This window comes from Vanellus vanellus (genome assembly GCF_965231255.1).
Source record: "Vanellus vanellus genome assembly, chromosome: 1".
NCBI classification, from domain to species: Eukaryota; Metazoa; Chordata; class Aves; order Charadriiformes; family Charadriidae; genus Vanellus; species Vanellus vanellus.
Genome location: NC_138905.1, coordinates 111,039,469 through 111,065,224, shown reverse-complemented (window position 1 = coordinate 111,065,224; position 25,756 = coordinate 111,039,469). Strand labels below are relative to the sequence as shown.

Genomic DNA, 25,756 nt, shown 5'->3' with positions numbered 1-25,756 from the left:
TTAAGTGAGCGACTACTTATGAGTCAAAGCTAAAGCCATCACCCGTTAAAGCTTTCCAACCTTTCACTATAGAAATTTCACAATATTATATACCACTAAATATAAAGTAAGAGTTTGAAAAAAAATCACACAAGCAACCTGAGGGAACTGGAGAGCATAGAGAAGAACAAAAAGCAGGAAAAAGTGATATCCCGTCAGCAAATATGATAGAATGACTCAACTTGGAAGTGACAGGTCGGTCTTTACTCTGCAGGGGAACAGAGGTAGTGACAGAGGAAGGGAAAGCAAGAAACCAGATTTCCAACAACATTATTCCTCTGTCCATGAAACTCTACAGAACAGTTTCTATCATGTTCCCACACACAGCCCTGCCCCAGATGGTTCCACAGAGAAAACAATGGAGAGAAAATATTCCATCAGTGACCAGTTTAACTCAAATGGGGATTGCACACTGAATGTTGTTCAGCATGCAACCTTCCATTGAATGCCCAGGGAAGCAAGGGAGTCGCATACAATATACATATACACAACTCCTACCATATAATACTAGGCTTTCTGGTATTGCGCTGCCACATCATCCATCACAGTCCCTTTCATTCAACATGACGAATAGGAATAACAAAACAATGGGAAAGTTAGATACTTGTGGTAGGCTGCTTCAAAGACGGTAAGAACAATAGCCAAGCCACCAACTGGGAAGAAAATGCTTGAATCTCACCCATCAAGCTGGTTTGCTTCTTCCCAAAACTAAAAGCTTAGGATCAAATGAGATCCTGGCATCAGGAAAGCAAGAAGGCTGCTCCTAAACGCAGCGCAACAGAGTAAAATGCCAGAAGTTGTGTTAGAGACCCAGAAAACAAATGTTAAAGAGCAGCCATAGAGGTTGAGGCTTGTAAGATGGTAGCTTGTTAATTCTTTGTTCTGCAAGCTATGTACTTTTGGGGAAATAAAAAAAAAAAAAAAAAGACGTTAACTGAATGACTAACCAGACTCTGACAGACTCCTGGAGAAAAGAGTGTGGAGATGCCAAACCTCAGCTGTCCTGTTGGGATAACTCATTTGGTAAAGGGAGGAGCTACACTCAGGACAGGCCCTTGGAAAGTCATGAGACCCAGGAAAATGCTGCACCTAGTACTTTAGGTACAGGACTGGGGGGGGGGGAGGGGGGGGGAAGAGAGCGATGAGAGGAAACAGCAGCATTTACAGTACAATTTTCATGGAAAGAAGAAAGTGTGTGGGGACTTACATCAGGAATTCGTCCTAGCTCACTGTGTGGATGACATTCACTGAATGACCAACTACTTGATATCTCTCACAGCACCTTTTTCAAGGGGCAAGTACTGCCAGGGCATTTTCTCGCTCATGACTGAAACCCAATGTGGAACCCCAAAAGACAGAGTTATTCTTGTGCAATGTCTTAAAGCAAAAGACCTAGAAGACAACTTGCAGAGGCGGCAAGCCTACAGACATGGTTCCAACAGTGAGCCCGTGTCCTTCAAGTTACCCACCTTCGACATCGTACGTCCTATGAACACTTAACTCATGCTCAGCATGACACAAAGAAGCTGCTTGACAGGCTCAATAAATGTATTATTTATGAGACATTTTCAGACTATAAACTCTTAAAACAAAGGAAAATAGTGAAGTTACCTTTTTACAAGGGAGTCACTGAAATCTACTGCAAAAAAGTAAGTAACAATATGTAGTAGTGTATTTGTGTTTTGTTTCTTTAAAGAACTTGATATCTTAAGTTCTACTTCAGTAGCAGACATATGCCATTACAATAATCAGAATTAAAAAAAAAACAAAAACAACACAAACACAAAAGAAAACACCCCCACACAAACAACCTTCTAGAAATCTTCTAAAACATCAAGATTTAGGGATCCTTCTGTAAAAGTTAATCCAACTAAACAGTAGAAAAAGCATGTATGGGCGAACTCCAGTCAAAAATGTAGGTTTATTACAGGTTCAAGAGGAGGTGGGAAAATCATTGAGAGACTTTGGTTCGTTTCTTGGCAGGTAAGAAAGAAGCAAGTATGCTTTAATACAGTTTTGTTTTACATAAATTTAAATACAGATACATTTTCTTTCTCAGTTTTAAATTCAAGTTATTATCAAGCTGAAAGTCTTAAAGAGCAGAACAGATTTTTAAAAGTTACACTGTGGAAAAATATTACTATTCATTCTAATGATGCTGAACGTAACTCTTACAAGCAAAACTATGGTTTGGAGCTATCTGAAGAGAGACTCCCCTCTTGCCCTACATGACTTCCACATGTGCACATTTCTCTAACGCACAAATAAATATAAATTAAAAGGCAGTATTTCTAGCAATGTTTGAATCTTGTTAAGGTTTGCTGTCACTCACTGCAAACATATTTTAAGGAATTTCATGCTCTTAATGCAAACATAACATTGATGGTTGAATTGGTAGGTATAAAAAACAACACACATTGCATCAGGAAACTGTCAAAATGTCAAAAGCTTTTTTTTTTTCCCCTTAACAAGCACCCCTTAAGTAGAAAGAAAAAGATTTTTCTTTGTTTGCAATTTAGTTTTAGATTATATTACACAATATATCATTGTGACTGACAGTAGTTAACATTTAGATATTGTTGACCTATGCGATGTATCAAGTTTCAAAAGAGTCCTAAAGAAAGCTTGAAAATACTTCTATGTAGTCAATGCAACCCAAGGAATCAATCTGACCCGTTGACAAATAAATATGGTATTAGCTAATGCTCTAAATTAACATGCACTAAATTTCCTGGGATGGTTGTTTGAAACGTAAGTCTTCCTGGCTTGCAGACAATATTAATAACCTGAATTTTCAACCAACTGAAGTTACAAATCTTTGAACTGGTTACCTGAGTTACATTCTATAGACCTAAATACAGAAGTTTAACTATCTTTTAGGGTCAAACCATTATAACTACAAATGCCACAGATTTTCACATGATATGGGTGATGACCGTAAGAACCAGATAGCCCTCTTTATAATCCATTTTCAAGGTATAAAGTTACACATCGGGTATAAATAACATGAGATCATAGGTCTAGCATAGATTTTTACATTCTCTAGCCTCCGTTCTTATCTCTGTGGTTAATGAATTAAAAGTCTAGTTTCCTTGAAAACATTTATTTAAATATTTACAGTTTCCTATGTATAATACTTCTTTTAAAGAGATATACATAAAATCAATCATCTTGAGATTTAGGACTACTATGGAATACAACATCTGATTACACAAGAGAGACTTGGTAAAACACCAAGTCATATTAGCTCCACAAACAGCTTTATGGAAATAAAGTGTTTCTATCTATCAGCACCAGGACAGCGTATCTGCTCTTTGGAAAAGAGCTATGCATGTGAATGAATAAGGAAAGGAGGAGTCATGAACAAGGGAAACATCAAAAGATCTCAGGAAAATAGAAAATTCAAACATCTGATAGATTACTAGATGCTGAAAGGAAAGAGGCCTAAGGACATAAAAACTTTGGTGGGAAGGAAGATGGTAGAACAAATCAAGAAGCCTTTCCATTTCGTTAGCTACAGTTTTACCCAAGTATTACCTGCAGGTAAGCACATCCTGCCTATAACAAAAAAAAAGCCACTACAAACAAACAAACAAAAACAAACACCTAATGCCAAGAAGTCAAAAAGAACATGGATAACAGCAATCCAGTTTATGTAATCTACTGGGATCTCAAAGGAATTTCTGAAGAAGTCATTCAACAAAAGCTTTTAACTAAGCAGCAATAAGGTAAGATGGAAGGGTCTAGGCACAGACAAAGAGCCAATCAAAAAGAAAAAGAGGGCAGAAGCAAACAGTTTGTTCCAGCCTGAAAGTAGGTTACTGCAAATTCACGAAGTCTGTGCTGGAAAGCAATATTCTGAAGTGATCTAGAAAAAAGAGCAAGTGGCAAGATGACCAAGTTTGCTCAGCAGAGATATGCAATGTAGTAAAAATAAGAGCTGGCAAAGATGAACTGACAGAAGGGACTGAGTGACTATGTAATAAGAAAGCTAAATTCAACATAGGTAAGTGTACAATGAGGTACACGGTGGAAAGCAACTGTAAAATTTACAGAAAATGACAGACTCCAAGCTAACTAGTATTATACAAAACTGTGGATTTATGACAGATAGTTCCATGGAAGTATCAGTTCAACATATGAAGTAGTCAAAAGCAGAATAAAATAATTAAGAAAGGAAGACAGAATGAAACAGAAAACTACTGTAGAATCATAGGGTAATGGAGTTCAGAAGGGACTGATGAAAGCCTTTTGTCTAACCTACTGGTCAAAGCAGGAGGTCACCTGTGAGATCAGAGTAGGCTGCTCAGATCTTTTTCCAGGCACATCTTAAAAAGCCTTCAAGGTTTGACAGAGCCTGCAGAGCCCTTCTGGGCAACCCCCCTCCACTGCCTGCCTGTCCTCATGGGGAAAAGTGCTTCTTATATCCTGGCTAAATCTCTCTTTTCTCTACTTACTCCCATTACCTCTCATCCTCTGAACATGCGCCACTGTGAAAAGCCTGGCTCCATCTTTGCAATGGTCAGCTAATGCAGACCATCCCATAACTTCCCAGGTTGACTTTTTGGCCTATCTACAGTTAATCAGAAACCTCCATGATCTTTAAAAGATGATAGAGAGTGGTCTTCCTAAGGCTTTCCCCTGTTCTCTCAGCACCACTGGATGCAGCTTAATGGGTCCTGTGGACTTTTATGGGTGAAGTTTCCTTGAGTAATCTCTGACTCAATCCTTAACCACTGCTCAGAGTTCCTCTCTCCTAGCTAAGCACAGTGGGAGACCTCATCAGTGAAGACTGAGGCAAAGCAAGGCACCAAATACCTGAGCCTTATTTAAGCCTGCCATCACTAAATTACTTGCTCCATTCAGCAACAGAACTGTGTTCTCCTTGCTCGGCCTTTTATGACTAGCATAATATCAAAACCTTTTCTTGTTACCCTAGACATCCCTTGAGGCATCAAGTCTAGGTTAGCTTTCACTTTCCTAACACCATCCTTTCATGCCCGGGCAACATTTCCAAACTTCTCCTCCGTAGCCCGTCTCTGCTTCCAGATCCTGCACACTGCCTGCTTGCATTGGAGCTTGGTTGTAAGATCCCTGAGCAGCAGAACAGACTCTTCTTGCAATTAAAGGATGCTGCCAGCTTTCCTGAGCTAGTCTGCCCTTCAGAGCTGCCTCCTATGGGATCCCAGATATGAATTTCCTGAAGAAGCCAAAGTCTCCTCTCCTGAACTCTAGGATCTGTACCTTATATTCCTTCCTCACTCCCATCTTGAACTCCACTATTTCATGGTCACTGAAGTAAAGAGTACCCACATTACATCTTAAACCAGTTCTTCCATTTTAGGGAACAGCAAATACAGCTTTGCATCACCTCTAGGTTGGCCCATCAGTACCTGTATCAAGAACTTGCCTCTGATATTCTCCAGAAATCTGGTTTGCTTGTGTCCTGCTGTGTCAGACTTTCAGCAGGTGCCTGGATGTTTATTAAAGTTCCCGATGGAAACCATAGACTGTGATCCAGAGACTTCTTTGCCTTTAAAGAAAGCTTTGCCCACATCCTCATCCTGAGGAGGATAGTCTGTACCAGACTAACCAGGGTGGTACCTTTACCAGCCTCTCCTCTGATCCTGACCCACAAACTCTCATCTTAAACTGTCATCTTGTCGCACACAAGTACCACATATATTTCAGCTGCTCCCCCACAAGGAAGGCAATGCCTTTCCTTGTCAGGCCTACTTGCCTTTCCTGAAAAGCCTGTATCTGTCCACCATACCACCTCATAAATTTATAGCCCACTCACACCTTGAAAGCTTTCTGGTCCCCCAACTAAAATGCTACTAGAGCTAGAAAAGATCTGGAGAACAGCAACAAGGTGGGTCACAGATTAGAACAGATTCTGTATTGGCAACAACTCAGCAGTCAGCTTGGAAAAAAGAGACCACCGACCTGTTGAAAGAGAGTCTGACAGCAGTGCAGAGAACTGTCAATGGCAATCAACAAGGAGACATGGAGGTCACTAGACAAAGCTAGTGGGAGCCAGGTTCAAAAAACAAAGAAAAATGAGGCAATTCTTCATGCAATAGGGAGCACAACTATGTAATTCCTACCCAAAGGACCCTATGTGTACAAGAAGTTTGCAAGGTTCAAGGGAGACAAGTACAAAAAAGCAATTTCCACTGGGGATTACCAACTAAAACTGCAAAGGATTGAGAACCTCCCCCAAGATGAAAGCAGTTGGAGGCTTGAGAGTGTTTTAACAAAGCAGTATCATGCGTACTGTTTGCACTCCTCTGTAAGCATCCATTTGTGGAAATTACTACGCAGAACATTGATCTAAATGGACTCAGCCTGAAGTAAAACAGCCATCAGTATGAAAGTAACAATATTAGTTTATCTGAAGTGCTTCAGCCTGACAGTAATTTGTTAGAAATGGATATTAAATATTTTATTTGCTTCCTCTCAAAATGTCAGACTATGAAAAGTTACAATATGCTGAATTTTCTTCTTGTAGACTAAAAATAAATTTCCTCCTTTTGTATTCCAGTTTCACCCACAGTTTTCTGTGGGTTTAGATGCTTTTGAATATATCCACAGATTATTTACAGAAACATATACAGATTTTAAAAGAATCTCTTAAAAGATGGATTCATAAAGTCCATATACAATGAATTATTGATATTAGAACATTAGATTTCACTAGACAAGTTGCAGTATCTGTACCCATTTCCCTATTGACCTTTTTTTTTAAAAAAAAAAAAAAAAAAACCAAAAAAAAACCACAAACCAGTCTCTTAATTAACCTACATATACACAAAAGCAGACTAAGAGCACACATACTGGCTGTGGGTGAAAACCACCCAAAACAGACACAACTGTATCCATACCAGACCTTCACTTTCCTCCTTCTCAGGTTTCCTTCTCTGTCAGTTATTCCTTCTTCTACCCTACTCAGCCATCTATTTCCTTGTAACTATTCTACTAAGCACTCCATGATTGAGGATGTCTCATTTCCTCTACCTACCTCCATTGTCAGCCACCCTCATTCAGACATTTGCATGCATTCCTTTTTATATTAAAAGTCTGTTCCTCATCTGTAATCCAATTTTCACATATTTTTAGGCATCCACAATTGTTATTGATGCCAGCATGAGCTGACAGGACCTTCAGAGACTCAACTCCTTGTCTTGAACAACTTTTTAATAAGAAACATTTTGAAGCTTCAGTTAGTTATGCTACAGTATTTTCTACACTTCGATTAGACTTATGAACGGACATCTTAAGAGATGCAATAAATAAGTAATGCTCAAAAATTTCTCATGCAGTGGCCTAGACTTCCCAGAAAACAGATATCTGAAGTTATCCACTTAAAATAAGATAACTCACCTCACATTAAATACAACGGAGTGTATACACAGCTAATCAAAGAGGGTGCTTACCTGAATGACAGCACTAAACCAGCATGTGTTGCCAACATTCTTTAATCCTACTGGACAGTTGTCTTGCCGCTTTCGATCATAAGGGTTTGGAGAGTCACTCCATACCTCTGGGTGCGTCCTCTTTAAACTTGCTTTATTTTCTGCAATGCTGGCTTCTAGAACTCTTCAGGAACAGAAGGGAAGGAAAAAATGTGAGAAAAAGCAAAAAAAAAAAAAAAAAGACATAGTAAAACATCTTCAATTACTAATACAGACATCTTAATTACATCATTTGGTAAGTTATTGTTGCTGAACTTGGTTTTAAATTTATATGCAGTCATATGTCTTCAAAAGTTACACACTATTTTACTTTTAGATATGTTACAGTAATTCCATTACCTTTTGGAAAATGGTATTAGTGAGTGAGCGAATCTCTTGAGAGCTCTAGATACAAGAGCCATGCATGTCTGTGAGTCATCAATTGTTTAAGAACCAGACTTAAATAGGATGGACAATAAGAAATTTTAGGCAGCTTTATTAGTGTAGTGCCTTCATCTACAAATGCTTTTATTGGTATGCAAAGCACAAAGGCACCAATATTTATTTTACTGACGAAAGCAAAGCTAGCTAGGCAACTTTCAAAAATGGAAGAAGCTTTTTTAGTTTCCATTTTTGCAACTTATGCAACAGTATTAATTGCTTTACATAGCAAGTGATTACTCCGAGCCATGACAAGACATCTCCCCACAATTTCTCAAATGCCACCCAACAAGTTAATTGTGTGCTTCAATGACCATACTCTTTGCAGTAAAACTGTTCCTACGTGATTTATGCTGAATGTCCATATTTCACATGACAGTAAGGTTTGACGTGTGTTATGCTATGCTCCCAGACTCAAGCTTCACTCAACACAGTATTTCTTTATCTGCACATATTTTTAGCCTGGTGACAAAGAACCTCTTAAAGGTAATTTGTGGTAGCCACATATTCTAAATAGAAAGATGGAGATGGATACATTCAGGTCATATAATGACGGCTCTAACTAAAAAGCAAAGTTGCTGAGCATGCGCACTACTACTGACACAGCCACTATCCCCAGCTATCTAGTCCAACCATCATACGAAAGGCTGAGCTGCTACCGAACCACTACGTTCGTCAAGTGCAGAATTTTAGGAACTGTGCGACAAGCACCTGAGCAGTCTGTGCAGCCTGAAGGATTGCCCCCTTTGGTTCTAGGCTCACTAAGCATCAAATGAAGGCATGTTTAGGCTGGTCTGTAAATGGAGTTCCTACCGAACAAAGTCTAAACACCTCAGGAAAAAAAAAGAAAGGGGGTGGTGGTGTGTGTGTAAACCACACACACAATAATCCCTTGGTTTCCTCGCTGTAACTATGCTCTTGTCAAAGTAAGAAAAGGTATCTTACAAGATATACAAGAACTATGAAGCATTACCTGAATTTACCATAGATAACTGCTTTGGGGGACACACTAATTTGTTATTGTTACTTATTTTGGAAAAAAATAGAAGCATTCAGAATTTGAGAGCCCATTGGGTACAGATACCACTTTTGTATCAATACATCTCAGGAAGAACCTAAAACTTGTAATTTCCTACAGATTAATCAAATTCTGACACATAGTTTTTGACATATAACCTTGTAAACAGCACATCTTTTTCCAAAGGACACTGAAAGGACAGATATATAATCTTTTAAGACTTTCTGCTCTGACGTCTCTTCCAATAACGCATAGGGATGGAACCTGATTCTTCAGTGGTAAAACACTCTTACACTAGCAATGATAATGTTATCTAAGCATATCTAAGAAAATCCCAAAATGTAAAGAAACAGACAAATTCATTTCCTTTCTCACTGACACAACCGTTCAAAAGTATTAGATGACCAGTGTATTTCTGCTTTGAGAGTAGAAGTTATTCGATGGGACATTAAAAATTAATTAAAAAAAAAGTCATACATATTTCAAACAATTTCTCATTCAGGTGGAATAACCTAAGCTCTTGTTGAAACTAAATTGAAGGGACCTTTAAAACTGACGGAAAGACTCTGACAGACTGGAATAAATTTAGAATTATGTTGGAACAGAACTACAATACCTACTCCATACCACTTTTGCTTCAGGGAAACAACCAAACTTCCCCCCTTCCCCCCCCAAGCTCAAGAATATTTCAAGATATTTCAAGATTCAAGTTCACAAAAATATATATTCTCAAACTGAAACAGTTCCCTGACCCCAAAGATATTACCATTTATCAACTTAATTACCAACTAAAATTTCTTCCTGTAATTTTTTTTTTATTTCTTTAGCAAGTGAGGGATTTCCTCATCTCTAGCTCCACCTCAAATTTGTTTCCATGTCTTAATAAAGTATTTGATTCTCAAAGCTTCATGATATTTTTCCTTATAACATTATCTGTCCTCATAAAGCACACACAATAGCTGCACACACTATATGCCAAATTCATTTTCAGCCATGATAGCGGTGATGCAAACTGAAATAAAAGTAAGCATAGTAAACAGGAACCTAATGATCAGCTCAAAAGCTGCATAAATATATGTATTTGCCAGCATAGTGAGTATACCTCTTACACTATAATGTTCACTGTATTATATTCATACAGTCCTGATTTGGGAGACTACCTTGACAAAGAATCCTACTCACACATTGCTCTCAACAAAATGAGCATCCTTCTAGAAAGTTAGTACAAGGATTTAGCAATTCTCATTACGCATCCGGAACACCCTCTTTGTGACCCTTGGAGACCACAGCAGCAGTCGCTAGCAGCAGAGCCATAAGCTAAGTGCACGGTATGGCATGTCTCAAACCTCACGGGACCAAAGGCTTCCCCACCTCCAAGTGCTGGATTCTTGTTTGGAGGGAAGCTCTGGAGTGAAGGTTAGTTAATGCCAGGCTTGGCATGGGACTTGAAAGCAGTGTTTTATTTCTCTCTGTAACAAGCTGGGCATAGCCAAGCAGCTTTGAAGAGCTGCTTGCATGGGGCTAGCCAGACAATGCAATAAGCCTCGGGCAAATTGAGTCCACAGCACGGAAGTTCAGCCAAACCATTCTGAGGAAGCCCACTGAACACGCTGCAGAAAAGCCCACTCCAGCAGGCTACTCAGCAAAAAAGAACACGGAAAACTCTTTATACTGGGACTGTCTTATAGCCGGACATCCAAGAATATCCCTAATCCTACATGCCTCCCCAGTTTCACCTTTGATCTATACACACAATGCTTAACCACAGCGCAGAGTCCCCAGCAGTTTCAATGACCCTGTTAAAAAAAAAGGGAAAAAAAAAAAAAAAAGAAAAAAGTCTAGGGATTGTGCACACCCTTATGCACTATGTGGGCTCTCATTTTAATATGGCTACTACCCCAGGCACAACACAGGCCAGCTAACTTCTCCTTTTAGTCATATTTTACTAGCTTTCCCTGTGAAGCCCTCTCTGGCCAGCCTCATTCTCCTTCTATCCATGAGAAGTAACATAAATAGAATAAGTTTTTCATATTAGGAAATACCCTGCTCATGCACATTGCCCTGGGAGATTTAAAGAGAAAATAGTAATAAACTTTAAACACGCCATGTACAAGATGTTCAGCTTGGACACTTGGACATTTCAGCTGCAATCCTCAACACCTACACAGTAATCAGATCTGTCCTCATTAAGTAGCACAAGGCAATTACATTCAGGAAGACAAATTGTACGTGCATTACAACATTAATTACACAAGTGAAGAAATTCCATTAATGCTCCCTTGGAAACCTTAACAAAATCAGTGCAAATTAGGTTCCAAACCACTATCAATACCTTTGAAAAAAATATCCTCCACACCAAAGACTATTTAAGTACGCACACATCCTACATTATTAAAAATGAAAGATTTCCATAGTTTAATTTGCTTATTATTGACTTCCTATTCGATTTCAGCTTCTTATTTAACTTAGAAAAACAAAAGTAAATGGCTGCAGCTTGACTTGTTTACAACCACAGCGTTCTACTTTTTGTTTTGAGAAGTCCTGCACAGATACTGTGCTTTCTATTGGAATGCCAACATTCTTCTGTGGGGTGTTAACTACAAAGTGATTTTTCCTTTTTTTTTTTTTTTTTTTTTTAAAGTCAGAAGTTCTGTTCTTAAGGAAACTGATTGAACAGTTTAGATCAAAAATTCAAGAATTCTGAACTTCCTGTATTTGTACAACTCTGACATAATTTGCCATCAACTCAGGGTGCATCTTGGTGTGTAACTGAGTTGATCTAACACCCCAGTACTGCCAAAACCCTTAAGATTCTCACTCTTCTCTGCCTCCATTCACAAAGTCCCATTTCCCTGTCTTGTGCCACGATACACTCTGGATCTTTGAGTGAGTATTTTTGTATGGCTTTACGAGATGAACTCATGCAACAAATGCTACAGCAAGTATAGAAGACGTGATATGGTGTGCAGGCCATATCCCCCTTGGTAGCAACAGGCTCCTGATTTGGCACACAGTATTGTGTGTAATTGTGCCATCAAACGTGTATCTCTCTCTCACCAGAAGACCAGCATTTTTCTTTGTATATAATGGAATAGATTGCCTACATGCCTTAGTACATACGGGGGCAGGGTAGGGGGTGGAATGGCATACTTTGTTACTTTCTGCAACCAGAAAAAAATATACCATAATGTAAGTAGAATGTATTTATAATACTTAGTTACGGGCTCAGCAGGTAGGACCAAAAGGGGCTTTCTAATCTGAGAAGTGAAAAACAAAGTCTACGAGAAAAAAACTAAAGCTTTGAGGCTCCCATGAAGTGAGCACAGCAGAAGCAGCCGAAGCTTGCTGAAGGAAAAAAGAGAAAAAGATTTCCATACCCAGAAATAGGTCCCTCTTTCTGAGGGTCTGCCTAAATCACAATTCCATAATTATGAAAGTGGTGTCTTTCAAATAGGAACACGCAAGAGCTAAACTTCCGAATGAGAACTGGACAGAACTTCCACCATAAATCTTGTATACACGCACACACTGAGAGGTCTCAGAAAAAAAACCAACCGTTTAAAATCTTCTTCTAATTATTAATGAGAATATAAATCCCGCTCATCCTGCCTTTCTCTCCTAATATATGTTACTTTAAACTCATATAACAAGATGGCTTTTATCACAAACGGGAGGACGGAGGGGTATGTTTATTCTCACAATTAGCACATTTATTTTTCAAAAGGGAAAAGCAAATGACTGTGGACAAAGTAACAGTCTCCATATTCTCAGAGTATGACTTTTCTGATAAGCCATTTAGTCTGTCAAATACAGTGAACTGAGGAAAAGAATTATTGTGGTGAATCCCCCTCATCTAAATCAATTTTTTATAAAATTAGCCTTTTACAAGGAGGCAGTACTTAACCTTCTAACACAGGGATCAAATCATTGCCCTTTTCCCCTAGAACAAGGCCAGCCACAGATAAAAAAAAACATCCCTCCCTCACAACCCTATGCTCAGGCCTAGTTCAAGTCCCAAATATTTCATAATTATATCTGTATTTACATATAAACAAACACTGTACAGAAATTTATTGTAAAATCTGATAAAAAGATAATTTACAGATTCTTATCGCGCCCAAGTTGAGAAAGTTAAATTCATAAAACTTTAAACCAAGTAGTTAAATTCACTCCAAGCTTATAAATCCTATTTGTTAGAGGTTAATAACATACTTTATCAGCCTAAATACAGCAGGTGCTCTTAGTATACTCGTCATAGCATTACTACCCCTCCCCCCAATCTCAGCCTTAACACAGAGATAAGAAAATATTACTGTAAAGTGAACACTGCAAAAAACAGGACAAAGAATTTATTAGCTTCTTAGTTATATTTTGTTTTCATTGCTTTTTACCTGATACACACAAGAAACTTTTAGGTTTAGATCCCAATTTAAATATGACCGTATATCCTCTATCTCCATTCACTTCCTCAATATTTAAACAAATACATCGACACGAAACATACTATTAAATCCTAGCCCACACATAATAGGCTATTTTCCAGTGTAGAACATATCATAAAGCAACATCCTGAAGCCAGGCATATCAGTAGCACAAGTGAAAGTAAACAAGTTATTCTTTGTTAAATTAAAAGTTTAAAAAAGCAATACAGGCCAATCTCCAACTCTTTAATTTAATTTCTGCTTTATATAAGTTGTTTGTTTACCTGCTAATGGCTTGTTCCTCATCTGTTATTCCAGTCTCCCTGAATGCCCTGTTTGATTCCTCCAAACTCAAGGCAATTGCCCTCTGAAGATCATCTTTATCATCTCCAGTGAGATCAATCACATCTGAAAAGCAAAACTATCTTTCTCAAAATTAAAAGTGAAACAGAATGAAAAGGCAAGTCTTACTGTAGAGGAGAGAGAGCCCACGTGGATTACTGAGCATCATTCCAGTCCATCCCTCCTGTGCCCTGTGCTCTTCCAACCACTAACCCTGCTAACAGCTCCCTTCCGCCTCCAAGCCAGATAAAAGCCTCAGCAGCTTGCTCTTGCTAAGATATGACGGGCAGTAGTCTTCTTTCCTCCTAATGTTCTTAAGTTTCACAAAGCTATGGGACAAATTTAAGAATCCGTGGTTTCTGAAAGCCCTCTTAAAGCAATACACTTAAATATTTTACTTCAGCTACCATAATCAGTTGCTTCCAGGGACTACATGATGACGACAACCTTCTCTTAAAAAGGATATCTTAACCTAGCATAGTTGTTTTTTTCCTCCTAATGGTGGAACTCATGAGAAGTTTTCCCAATACAGCCCCAAATTCTACAAGTATTTCTGTGTACTAGTAAGCCAAATACTTTCATACCATTTCATAACATGTGGGAGACTTCTCACTTAACCTAATTCTTTTCTGTCCTGTCTGTGCATTCCTTTTCTGAACATATTTAAATCCAATTTCTGTCTAGTGGAAGTATCCCATCTCAACAGGAGAATTAAGAAAACAAATACTGAAGTCAAAATGAGGATCCATACTTGGACACATGGGGAATGCTAGACAGGCTCCTGAGTAATGAAGATGAAAACAATCCTACTTCTGCCTTCCTCCAGCTCCCATTATCTAAAGAATCAGATACTAATGTCCCCTGTAAACCTCCCTGTTTCCTGAGGGTAGCGATGGCACTCCCTCTCCTGAGTAGGGAGGGATTTCACTACCCACATCACACCACAACAGCAATCATCACCCCGTCAGGCACAGCCATGCTTTCAGAGTAGCCAGGACCAAAAGGAATGTCCATCAACTGCACAAGGCCTTCAGAAAAGACAAGGTCGTTGGTTATCATGATTTCAAAGGCTAAAAGTCTCATTTTGCAAGCCAGACAGACAGAGAGGGCAAAGTGCAAGAGGGACTTATATGTGCAGTATTAGACAGACAGGCACACAGAGCATTGACTGGTTTCAGTCTCCCTCCTCCAAGGCCAAAGTTTACCCAAGGAACTATGAAAGGGATTCCATCCAGCCTGGAGTTTGGACAGTAGAAGCTAAAAGACTCTGCGAGAAAAAGATACAGGTTTGCAACTGATGATTGCTTCAAAGAGAGATGAGCAGCTTGTCTGCTTTTCTCCTCCCACAGGCCAGCTCAACTACTCATACCCAATGAGCTTCTCCATCTAGCTTCTGACTTCTGTCCAGGATGGGCTGACACGCTGCAGGGACAGCTTCCCCTGTTTCCCTGGGCTTACTTGTCTGGGACATTTCTCAAAATAAAACACTGAACTTATGATACAAAAATCATTGCCATAGCCATGTATGAACAGAAAATTGGATGACTTATCCTCACAGAAAGCTGAGACTGAAGAGAAGTTGTAAAAGAAACTTTTCTGTTTACACCAGCATCTTCAAAAATTAGTTTTCAACTTAGCTCTTTTTTCCGTCTAATAAAGATGGTTGAGTTTTATTTACTGATCATTTAAAGGAAGCACTATTACCTGCAAAGTAAACTGGACAATCTGTCATGATCTGGAAGTATGGAAAAAAGCTATGACCACAAAAGCAGCGCTTTGTAATTTTATTCTTATTTTTTTTATAGTCAGCTCAGATCTGCCAGCATATTTCAGATGCCTGAAATTCTCCTTCAGAAGGACTAAAACAATTACAAGAACCACCAGCAAAAGTCTCACCCAGAGGAGTTCTGATACATGAGCTGCCATGTTGAGAACAACGTAATTCGGGCTACAATAGCACCTCAGCCTGGGTCACACACAAGCATGGCTCTGTTCTACAGCCTGAGAGCAGGAGAAAGGTCAACAGCAGTAAGAGGATCCCGTGACCACACACACTACCTATTACGCTCTAAAGTGTGGTGCTTCTGTTGTATTTTCTACCCGTTTGCAGGTAGTCACACACAAGCACCTCATCTCCACTGGAGATGAGCTGTTTTTCTCAAAGTAATACTGGTCACAACTGAAGATGGAGTAAGCCTCAATCCAGCAGCCACATATGCTGACGGAGAAGTATGGGCTATGCTGATCATTTACTTACAAAGGGGAATATTTCTTTAGCTATTGTCTTGTCAAGTAAGAGTGATGAAATTCTTATACAACAATAATGAATAAAGTTAGATTAAGAAGTAAGCCCTTTTATATGGGGAGTATTTTTCAGAAAAGAACTCATAACCTAGCTGAAAATTGTGGTTAACAAAAGCTCCCACTTTTACACAAACAAAACAACAACAAAAATTTATCGAGGTCAACTCCAACTCACACTTTCATTAAATTATTCAGCTTCATTGCACCTCCCTAGCTACTTAATCTTTATTAATAATCTATACCACCACCCTATGCATTTGTAAGTTTATTACCATTAATATTACCAGTGATTACATTACTTTAATATTAAAACCCCGAATTCTTCACTTCCGCTTGCTTTCAGAAAGCAGATCAACACAATGGTTTCCTTTGCCATGCAAGGGTTTTGGAGCAGACAATACAGGATTCTCTTTAGAAATGTTGTTTTCACATATACATTGTTCCTGATCTGCATGAAAAAAGACAATACAGGAAAGACCTGCTGCCAGATTGGCGCAATCAACTTATGTGACGAAGAGATTACCTAGCATAACTTATGTCAGAAAAATACATTGCTAAGTATCATCTGATCCATGATAACCTACTCCATGCAAGCTTTTAGTTCATAGCAAATGCAAAACAAAAATGTTTTGGGAGATTTAAGCTAATGTATTTCAGCTCATGTTTGCTGTACTTGGAGCAGGTTCAAGGCCTTTTTCAGCATCTCAGCTGACACAGTAACTCATTAAGCTGCAACAGCTCACATATGACTTGAATCCTAAATCATGGGATTATAAAGAGGAGATCTCAAAAGACGTCATAGCAGAAGGAAGAGTCTGAGACTAAACTCCTCTTTAAAAATATATATATCAGCTTGTCTGCACAGTTTGCATTTCTGTCGGTTATAGATTATACAAATGTACATACACTACATGAAATTCATGCAGGGTTTTTTTGGTTGTGTTTTAAAGCATGTTCATGTTTTGTAATTCTTACATGGGCATTTCTTTTTCTTTTTACTGAAAAGATGTCCAATTTTCAAGCAGTTATTCTACAAGTATGATCTTTGCCTTCTCCTGCAATCTTTAATAAATTCAACATTAACCTAGTTTTAAATTACTTATTTGACTTCAATTTTATAGTGTTAATGCAAACCTATGATTTTATTTCATAGCAATGAGCAGTTGAATTCATTCACGAAACTGATCTACTGAAGTTTCCTATGTGACTTCTGTGTTCAAGGTCTGAGTTTGAAGAAAAAAATAAAGCTGACTTTTACCCAAAGTATTTATCAGACACACGTGAGATTCCTGTGATAGGATGAAGGATTCATTTCACAAAGGTATTACGAAAAATGGCACTTTTCCAAATTTATAGTTACCTGACTTTAATTTACATATGCCGATTTTGTAATACTCCTCGTTTAGGTCACAGGACACTTTAGTTCTCACTGGCTCATCCTCATAAAGGTACTTTTTATTGTATATCACACAGCCTTAGAAAATGCAAAGGTTAACTCAGCCATGAATATTAGATAAACAAAAAAGTTTGCTTCTGAAAAAATTCCATATGAATGAAGGAACTGCACATCAAAACAGTCTAGCTTAGTGCATTGATGTTGTTTATTCAACAAATTAAAATGCAGAATTAATCAACTGTTTTATTAAGAAATGTATTTTTGGTTTACACCATTATTATATAATAATGTGTGCTTCTGGTACATAAGATCCAGAGAGTTTGACAGAGTTTTTAATTCTACAAAGTAACTTTAAATTGCATATTAAAATTTGCAACACATATACTAGTGTATATGTAGTAAATGCACACACTATATCTATCTAGCCCGATATATCTTCTTTCTTTTCGAAAACAACTTATCAATCTGTTTACTTAAGAAGTTTCTATCATCATTTAAATAAATGGTTCTTACCTGGCAATTGCCTAGGTCATTAAAATAACTACTGGTTTATTGACTTGTTACTTATACCAGGAGAAGGCAGAGAGTAGGAACTTCAAACTTAAGTAGGCTGGGAAACTCAGCATGAGGGACAGATCTGAAATAGCAATTGAACCCAGGGACAGGCAATAAGCAACTAAAGTGATGCAACCGCTGGCACAGGGAGAAGAAAATGAAGGGGCAGGCCTGATGCGTTCAATGGACAGGTGCCAAGTATGGAAATCCAGCAGCAAGACTCTAATTTCAACACACCAACAATTAAAAAAAAAAAAAGTTGTGATTACATCGGTTTTGTTTATCACAAGCAGAGCTAAGCAAGATCCTATATTCTACCATCTATTCTGTGATGTTAAATGTCATGATGGCCTTGGGCTCCTACATGAAGATTTAAAGGAATTTAATTGGCTATATATGCCAATTTTGGTTAAAACTAGATTGGGAAGGAATACACAGCACCCCAGCAGCTCTTTAGCCAACCCAAACAGTTCTATTGATGAAAGAGCTCGGAAACGTTAGCCACCACTATCTCACAGGAACTTGCTCATCTCAGCTGCATTTACACTGTCCTAGGATAGTAACATCTTAAAGTGACAAATCTCACACTGACAGGGATGGGAAGGAGAGAGGTAGTCATGGAACAAAGGAACAAGTGCATCTGCAAGACAAAAGAAGGACCTCAAGGTACAAGACTCATGACATTTTGAAGCAGGGACCCTGCCATACCAAGCTGGAGACACTCCCAGGAACCTGGATGGAGATGACACAAATAATCCCTGAAACAGAAGGAAATGTCATGAAGACACATAGCAATATTCGAGTTAGGTAACGTAACAGAAGAAACTAGTGTCAAATTCTACTCACAGATACAATAAAATGCAGAGCTATAAAATGAGGACTTACTAGGACTTCTGCCAAGAAAGATCTAGGAGCTACAGCTGATTCATGTTCAACCTGCAATTCACATCATCGCAGCATTGAAAAAATATGAAGTGTTACACTGAGGTATATTGTCAGAGAACTATATGGACATTTATAGAGTTTCACCTATTTTTCTTAAGAACCCAGCTGAATTCCTGGTTATTGTTTTGAGTGTCAGATCACAAAAAAGGCAAAACCATTACAGAAGGTCTAGAAGAGAGAGAAAAAAAAAATGACAATAGGCACAGGAAATGTATCCAAAGACTTGGAAAGAATTTGGACTGTTTAGTTTAGATCCCAGTAAAGTCTGTGGGGACATTACGATGCACTGTCTTCAAGCATACAAAACTTCATCTGAGAGAAAAGGAATGAAGCGTACTATAATCTCCACGGGGGATAACACAGAATAAAATGACCTAACCTGAAGCAAGAGGGATTTAGGCAAGATATTAGGAGTCTAAAAAAAAGGACAGTGAAACACCAAAACAAATTACTCCATGAACTTTTCAGAGTCTTTAAGAAATGTTACATAAACATCACTTAGGGAGGTTTTAGGTGCAGTTAAGTCTACCTCATTTGAAAGGAGTGACTGAATTACGTTTGAAACCAAAGCAAAGGCTCAAACTCTAGGAACAGGAAGATCTAAAAAGCCAGGTCCCCAGAAGCAATGAAGTCTACAACCCTCAAGTTGGTGTGTGTGGCATTTTATAGTTACATTGTACTATGTCCTTATAAAAGGGCTTGAAATCTTTTGTTTCGGCTGTGGACTGTACAATTGCAAAGACTAATAATTCAGTTTTTGTGAAAAAGAATTTTGAGTTTTCAAAAGAAGGGAGGGAGAGAATTTGTCTTGACAGCTCTTTCATTTTAAGACAATACAACTTCTAAAATACATGTCTTCGCTCTGCTGCCTCCTTTAACCCTGGGTTCTGCAAGTTTCTCAAATAATAATAAGGAAATGGATATATGCTTAGCAATGCAATGGTTCTGTTGTGCAGCCATAGATGAAAATACACTGGATTACTTCAAAAGGTTTCTAGAGAAATCAATGAAGTGAAAGTCTTGGAAAGTACTACTAAACAACTTTTGGTTTGCTTTAAGTGCAGCACCTAGGATTTATGCTACTAAGCAGAACATGAAAGTGATCTTAGATTAAAAGGTGTTCGCTTGTACATTGCAACCCTAATACTTAAGCACTTTCTGCTCAATAACAGATTGCACGAAGGGAAGGAAAAAACCCTTTGCAAAGCGATCAGATAAAGCATGCATCACTCTTGACGTGAAAAACCTACTCTCGCAGGTGCTTGCACATACCATTTTGAACAAGAAAAAGACAAGCATCATGATTAACATCAATTGTGTAAGTCAGCTTTTGCTTTTAAAGATGGAGTAAATTTTATGCAAACTCATTAATATTTTTGTAGCTGCTGAAATGTTGCATTTCCTAATAAGAGAAATTAAGTTTCCTTATACCTCCCCTAACATACAGAATGCAACTCTCAAACAGTTGAATAACCACTGTGACTTTTGGAAGAGCCAGTGCACAATCCAGGATAACCACTGACTGTTAAGATATGATGTCTTGTTATATACATTTTTATTCTACCTCTTAACTAAGTAGCCATTTCAAAGAAACATAGTCAGTCAAGCTCACACAATACATTTGATATACCCTTATGCAAGGCATATATTCATAAGCATTTGTAAGCAACTGGAGGTTTTCTGCAGCATAAAAGACAGTTCTGATATTTAACTGTAACTCCCTCTCATCCCCAGTTTGAATGACTTAACTTGGTGGGACCGCAAAGCTCGGTGACTCATAACATCGTAAGTTCCAAAAGCACAGAGGTAGTTAAGCAGTAAGAAACAGTAAGGGTGAGTTATAATTATCTTCATGTAATTATACCTACGTGGGATAGCAAAAGGGAGTCAAATTTGAAAGGCAAGATACTGTCAGCAACTCAGCATAGTTACTGAGAAGCGCTAATAGCATTCTTTGCAGAAGGGAATGTTGATGGTTGGAGCTATCATTGCAGAATATGTTTTCCATCAATGCCCACCCTTCCATTCTCTTCTCCTAAGTCATCCAGTGTCTTTCACCATACTCCCTTACATGACAGTACTTACCAGTGCAGGGCCCTGAACCTCGCCCATTTAAGTGTACTGCATTTTTTAAATTCATAATCAAAATAATTACAGACAAGCAGATCCCAACAAAAAGAACTGCAGACTTCTGCAAGAAGCTTTTAGTAGATCTCTACAGATAGGGGGGAGGGGCTCTATGATCAGAGATTGGTTTAGACTTTTGTTCTGCTGTGGGTGTTTAGTTCTTGACCCATGAGTCCTTCAACATGAAGAAAAGCTGGCCAAGATGCCTTTATCTCAAAACATGTTTTCAGTCTAAATAAAACAACAAAGGCTGGCAAAGGGCTCTCATCTTTGTTGGACCTGACCAGACACTAAAAATTAAAGAAAAAAAAAAAAAGTCTGCCTGCTTTTTCCACAGCAGTTGGCGTTTCTTGATTACTGACCTGTAGCTCTATATAACTGTAAGGAATCTGGGTCTGCCTTCAGCCCTCCAGAAGAGAAGAGAATCCTGAAATTCACATTACAATATGCAACTCAAGAGTTACTCTTTTCAGTTTGACCATCAGTCATGGGCAATGTATATGCCACAGGCTTGACTCTTCCCTCTCTTACATCCCTTGTCTCCTCATATCTTCAATAAGGTTGCATAGTACAGTAAGTAGCAGCAAAATTAAACGCTTCTATTAATGGGATTGCTAATAAATCTAATTAAAAACAGACTGCGAGAGAATCCAGCTTACTATTACACTGCCATAGTAGATCTTCAGTACTGGAGGCTATGACAACAGCAGTAAGCTTCTTGAAAATAGTCTCTATTTCCTCAATGTGAATTTTCTGACCTTGAAAATTAAATACATGTGGGGTTTTGTGTGCATTTTCTTTCCAAAGGAGGGGAAGAAGAAAAAAGAAAAAAACAAACAAACAAACAAAAAAAAAAAACCACCCAAATCATCCCCCACAACTTAGTAGGGGGATATTACAACTATCTATAATGCACTCAGGTAATTTTATATGGGGTTCCTAGTAATATCAAAGATTAAAATGCAGTTTTCAGATCAGAGATGTCGAGAATAAACTCATCTCTAATTTAAAAAAAAAAAAAAAGTTGTTTGTTTTTTTTTTAAATGTTTATGTCAAGGTGTCAGAGACAAAAAGACTATTGTACAACTGAAAAAGAGATGTAAACTACTTTACAATGGTGCCACTGTAGCCACCCCAGTATTACTGAAATGAAAGGGAAAAAATCCTACTGTTGGTGAAGCTAAATAATTCTACTCATTCAATAAAAGCTACATAGATATACTACCTATATGGTCAAAGGATTAATAGACAATTTAAATATTGTCATTCTAAACATAGTTGTACAATGTAAATACAGTATCAAGAAACTCAGACTTTGCAGAAAACAATCCCACTACAAAACTTCCTTTGACTACTTCTTTCATGTTATTTTCCATATTTACTTGCAGAACACATTTAACATGCAGGACCACAAGAAAGCAAAACAGTTTCCTCATCAACATTTTATAAAGCTTTAATGTTTCTTCCCTCCCTTACTCCCAAAAAATAACTATGTACTTAAGGAAAGGAATGGAACCTGCAAGGCTCAGAGAAATAAAGGTTTTGGGACCTCCTTTATCAACTAAATAAAACTGTTTAAAGTTACATATATTTATATGTCAATTTCACATATAAAATACCTACTCTTTCACTACAAAATGCACACTTAACCTCTCACTTCTTCCTTTGGGAAAGTCAGCCCCATCAGGGAGAAGCTACTCTTAATATGCTAAAGCTTAATATGGTTGACAGACATTCACAGACTCTTCTCCAATTTTATTTTATTTTGTCTGAAGAGTACCCAGCTTTTGCCTTTAACTATTTACTGCATGACCCCAAAATAAATCCTATAATAGGGAGAGAAAAAAAAAAAAAAAAAAAAAAAGAGATCGGAAACTCATTTATTCCCCTTCTGATCAGTACCATCCATACGTGTAATGGTAAGTATTAAGGATTTCTCAAATAAATAAAAAAATACACTGAAATAAGGGAAGAAAGAATACGTAGTAATCTAAAAAATGTTAAGTAAGCATCATCAGCAGATGAACAGTCATCTCACAGACAAGTTTCTAGTTTCCTTGCCTTTAAACAAAACTTACAAAAATAAAAAAATACCTACTGGTGTCTGCTTGGCTGCCCACGCTGATATATCTGTCATTTCCAGGAAGGGCTGTTTGATAGTAAGTTGCCTCCTCTAGCTGGGGAACCTTGGCGTTCTTCGCAGTGAGGAAAGCCACAGCCAACTCCAGATTACCATTGCTGTCCTTTAAGTATCAACAAAACAGGAAGTGAGAGTCCCCCCACCCTATATCTTTATTTTTCTTAACAGCAAAGAACAACATTATAAGCAACTTATAAGATCAACGACACATTGTACTTTCAGGTGAAGTATCGATTAGAAAAAAAAGTTTCCAAATGACACATTCTACATACTTCACTATTTTTAACCAAAATGAAGACAGAACACCTTATAAGGAATTTGCTTTGGTAGAATTCCACTTATTACAGAAAAAAATTAAAGGTCTGTGTAGGTCAACCCCTCAACAAGCATAATCAGCACACACAGACTTTAACAGCAGTCAGCTGAAGTCTTCTGAAAAGCTACCATTTCATTTTTAAGGCCAGAAATGCTGGCTTTTGAGGGGCAGTTGTGTACATGACATGCTGAATCTGAAGCAACAGATATATATATGATTTAAATCCACTAAAACCTCATTTACCACATATAAATGGCTAAAAACTTCTGCTTGAGGGAGACAAGGGATATATTTGTTTTATATATATATATATATATATATACTGGGGGAAATAGGATGCAGAGAAACCTGCCATTCTTTACTTGCATCAAAGAACTCTCCTGTGCTGTGAAAGAATTTACAATGGTTGGGGAAAAAAGTGAAACAACGGCAAATTAGCAAAGGGTGGCAAGTTCAAGGAGAGTTCTTCATTCTACATACTGAGCAGGGCTTGTCCACGATAGAAAACTTAGCTACGCCTTGTCAAGGAAAACAACACTTAACTCATTCAGGAGTTGACCAGATGTACTAGCACCAAGGTATCTCAAAACACTTTAGCCAAAGGGTAAAGGCAAGTCATACCCTTCCCTTCTTTTCATTTTTGAACACCAAATTAATTTTTGTGTCAGTACCAAAACAGATCAAGATTCCTTCGAAAGTGAAGAAGCTTTTTTTCGTGAAATAGATCTAAAGCGTATTTAAGCTGGGAATGGAAGGGAAGACGAGAGTAAGAAAGGGTAGGGTTTGTGGCTTTCACAGACAGTTAATGACAAGATGTACACATTCAGTTACAATTCGGACAAATCTATCTTACCTTTAGTGCCTGTTGTAGTACCTGGATGTCATTGATACCAGTGATCTCCCTCAGCTGATTTAAAAATGTTTGCTGGTGCTAAAAAGAAAAACAGATCATCGAAATAAGATAAGAGCCAAATAACAGCAAAACTAGGTACTTACAAGAATATGCTTCTCTACAAACATTAGAATTATCGCCACATAAGCTTTATGCACCACAAAGGGTAGAGCCTTCATTATTCAAGTTTGTCTAAGTTTCTGTAACTTGGGCACTTTTAATTCCCAAATGTAATGTTTTTATTTGGTTGGTTTTGGTGGGGTTTTATGGTGGTGGTATTTTTTTTTTTTTAACCAAAAAAAAATTGATGATGGGGGAAGCTTATGCAAGATGGCTTTAAGGAGCCTATAAAAAGCCACAACTGGCCCTCCTAAACAAATAAAACTCCACAGCTTGGTCTTCAATACCTATTCGATCTTCCTGGAAACTCTGATGAGGAACACAGAAAACAAGGAGGTGATTGGTGACAGCCAGCATGGCTTCACCAAGGGCAAGTCATGCCCGACAAATTTGATGGCCTTCTACAAAGGGGTTACAGTGGCAGTAGACAAGGGAAGAGCAATTGATGTCATCTACCTGGACTTCTGCAAAGCGTTTGACACTGTCCCACGCGATATCCTGGTCTCTAAATTGAAGAGACATGGATTCAACAAACGGAGCACACAGTGGATAAAGAACTGGATGGACGGTCGCACTCAAAGAGTTGCGGTCAACGGCTTCATGTCCAAGTGGAGAGCAGTGAAAAGTGGCGTTCCTTGCAGGTCGGTACTGGGACACATACTGCTCAACATCTTTGTCGGCGACATGGACAGTGGGGTCGAGTGCACCCTCAGCAAGTTTGGCGACGATACCAAGCTGTTTGGCGAGGTAGACATGCTGGAGGGGAGGGATGCCATCCAGAGGGACCTGGACAGGCTGGAGAGGTGGGCCCAAGCCAACCTCATGTGGTTCAACAAGGCCAAGTGCAAGGTCCTACATCTGGGTCAGGGCAATCCCAAGCACAGGTACAGGCTTGTCGGGGAATGGCTGGAGAGCAGCCCTGAGGAGAAGGACCTGGGGTTGCTGACTGACGAGAAGCTCAACATGAGCCAGCAGTGTGTGATCGCAGCCCAGAAGGCCAACTGTATCCTGGGCTGCATCAGAAGAAGTGTGGCCAGCAGGTCAAAGGAGGTGATTCTGCCCCTCTACTCCACTCTCGTCAGACCCTGCCTGGAGTACAGCATCCAGCTCTGGAGTCCCCAACATAAGAGGGACATGGACCTGCTGGAGCATGTCCAGAGGAGAGCCACAAGGATGATCCGAGGGCTGGAGCACCTCTCCTATGAGGAGAGGCTGAAAGAGCTGGGGCTGTTCAGCCTGGAGAAGA

The 25,756-nt window shown here is 38.6% G+C and overlaps 1 protein-coding gene across 3 annotated transcripts in view; it reads right to left on the bottom strand.

Moving 5' to 3' along the window:
• The window catches only part of USP25 (ubiquitin specific peptidase 25), a 309,467-nt gene that overhangs the window by 50,313 nt on the left and 233,398 nt on the right, over positions 1 to 25,756 (bottom strand). For 2 of the 3 annotated variants that reach the window (XM_082480991.1, XM_082480992.1), the window contains exons 2-5: positions 24,352 to 24,429; positions 23,141 to 23,285; positions 13,658 to 13,781; positions 7,476 to 7,638 (exon numbers count right to left, since the gene is read on the bottom strand). The exons of the other annotated variant lie outside the window; for it this stretch is intronic. In XM_082480991.1, coding sequence (XP_082337117.1) covers positions 7,476 to 7,638; positions 13,658 to 13,781; positions 23,141 to 23,285; positions 24,352 to 24,429 — 510 coding nt within the window. The remainder of the gene's footprint in view (positions 1 to 7,475; positions 7,639 to 13,657; positions 13,782 to 23,140; positions 23,286 to 24,351; positions 24,430 to 25,756) is intronic. 3 annotated transcript variants of the gene reach the window in all.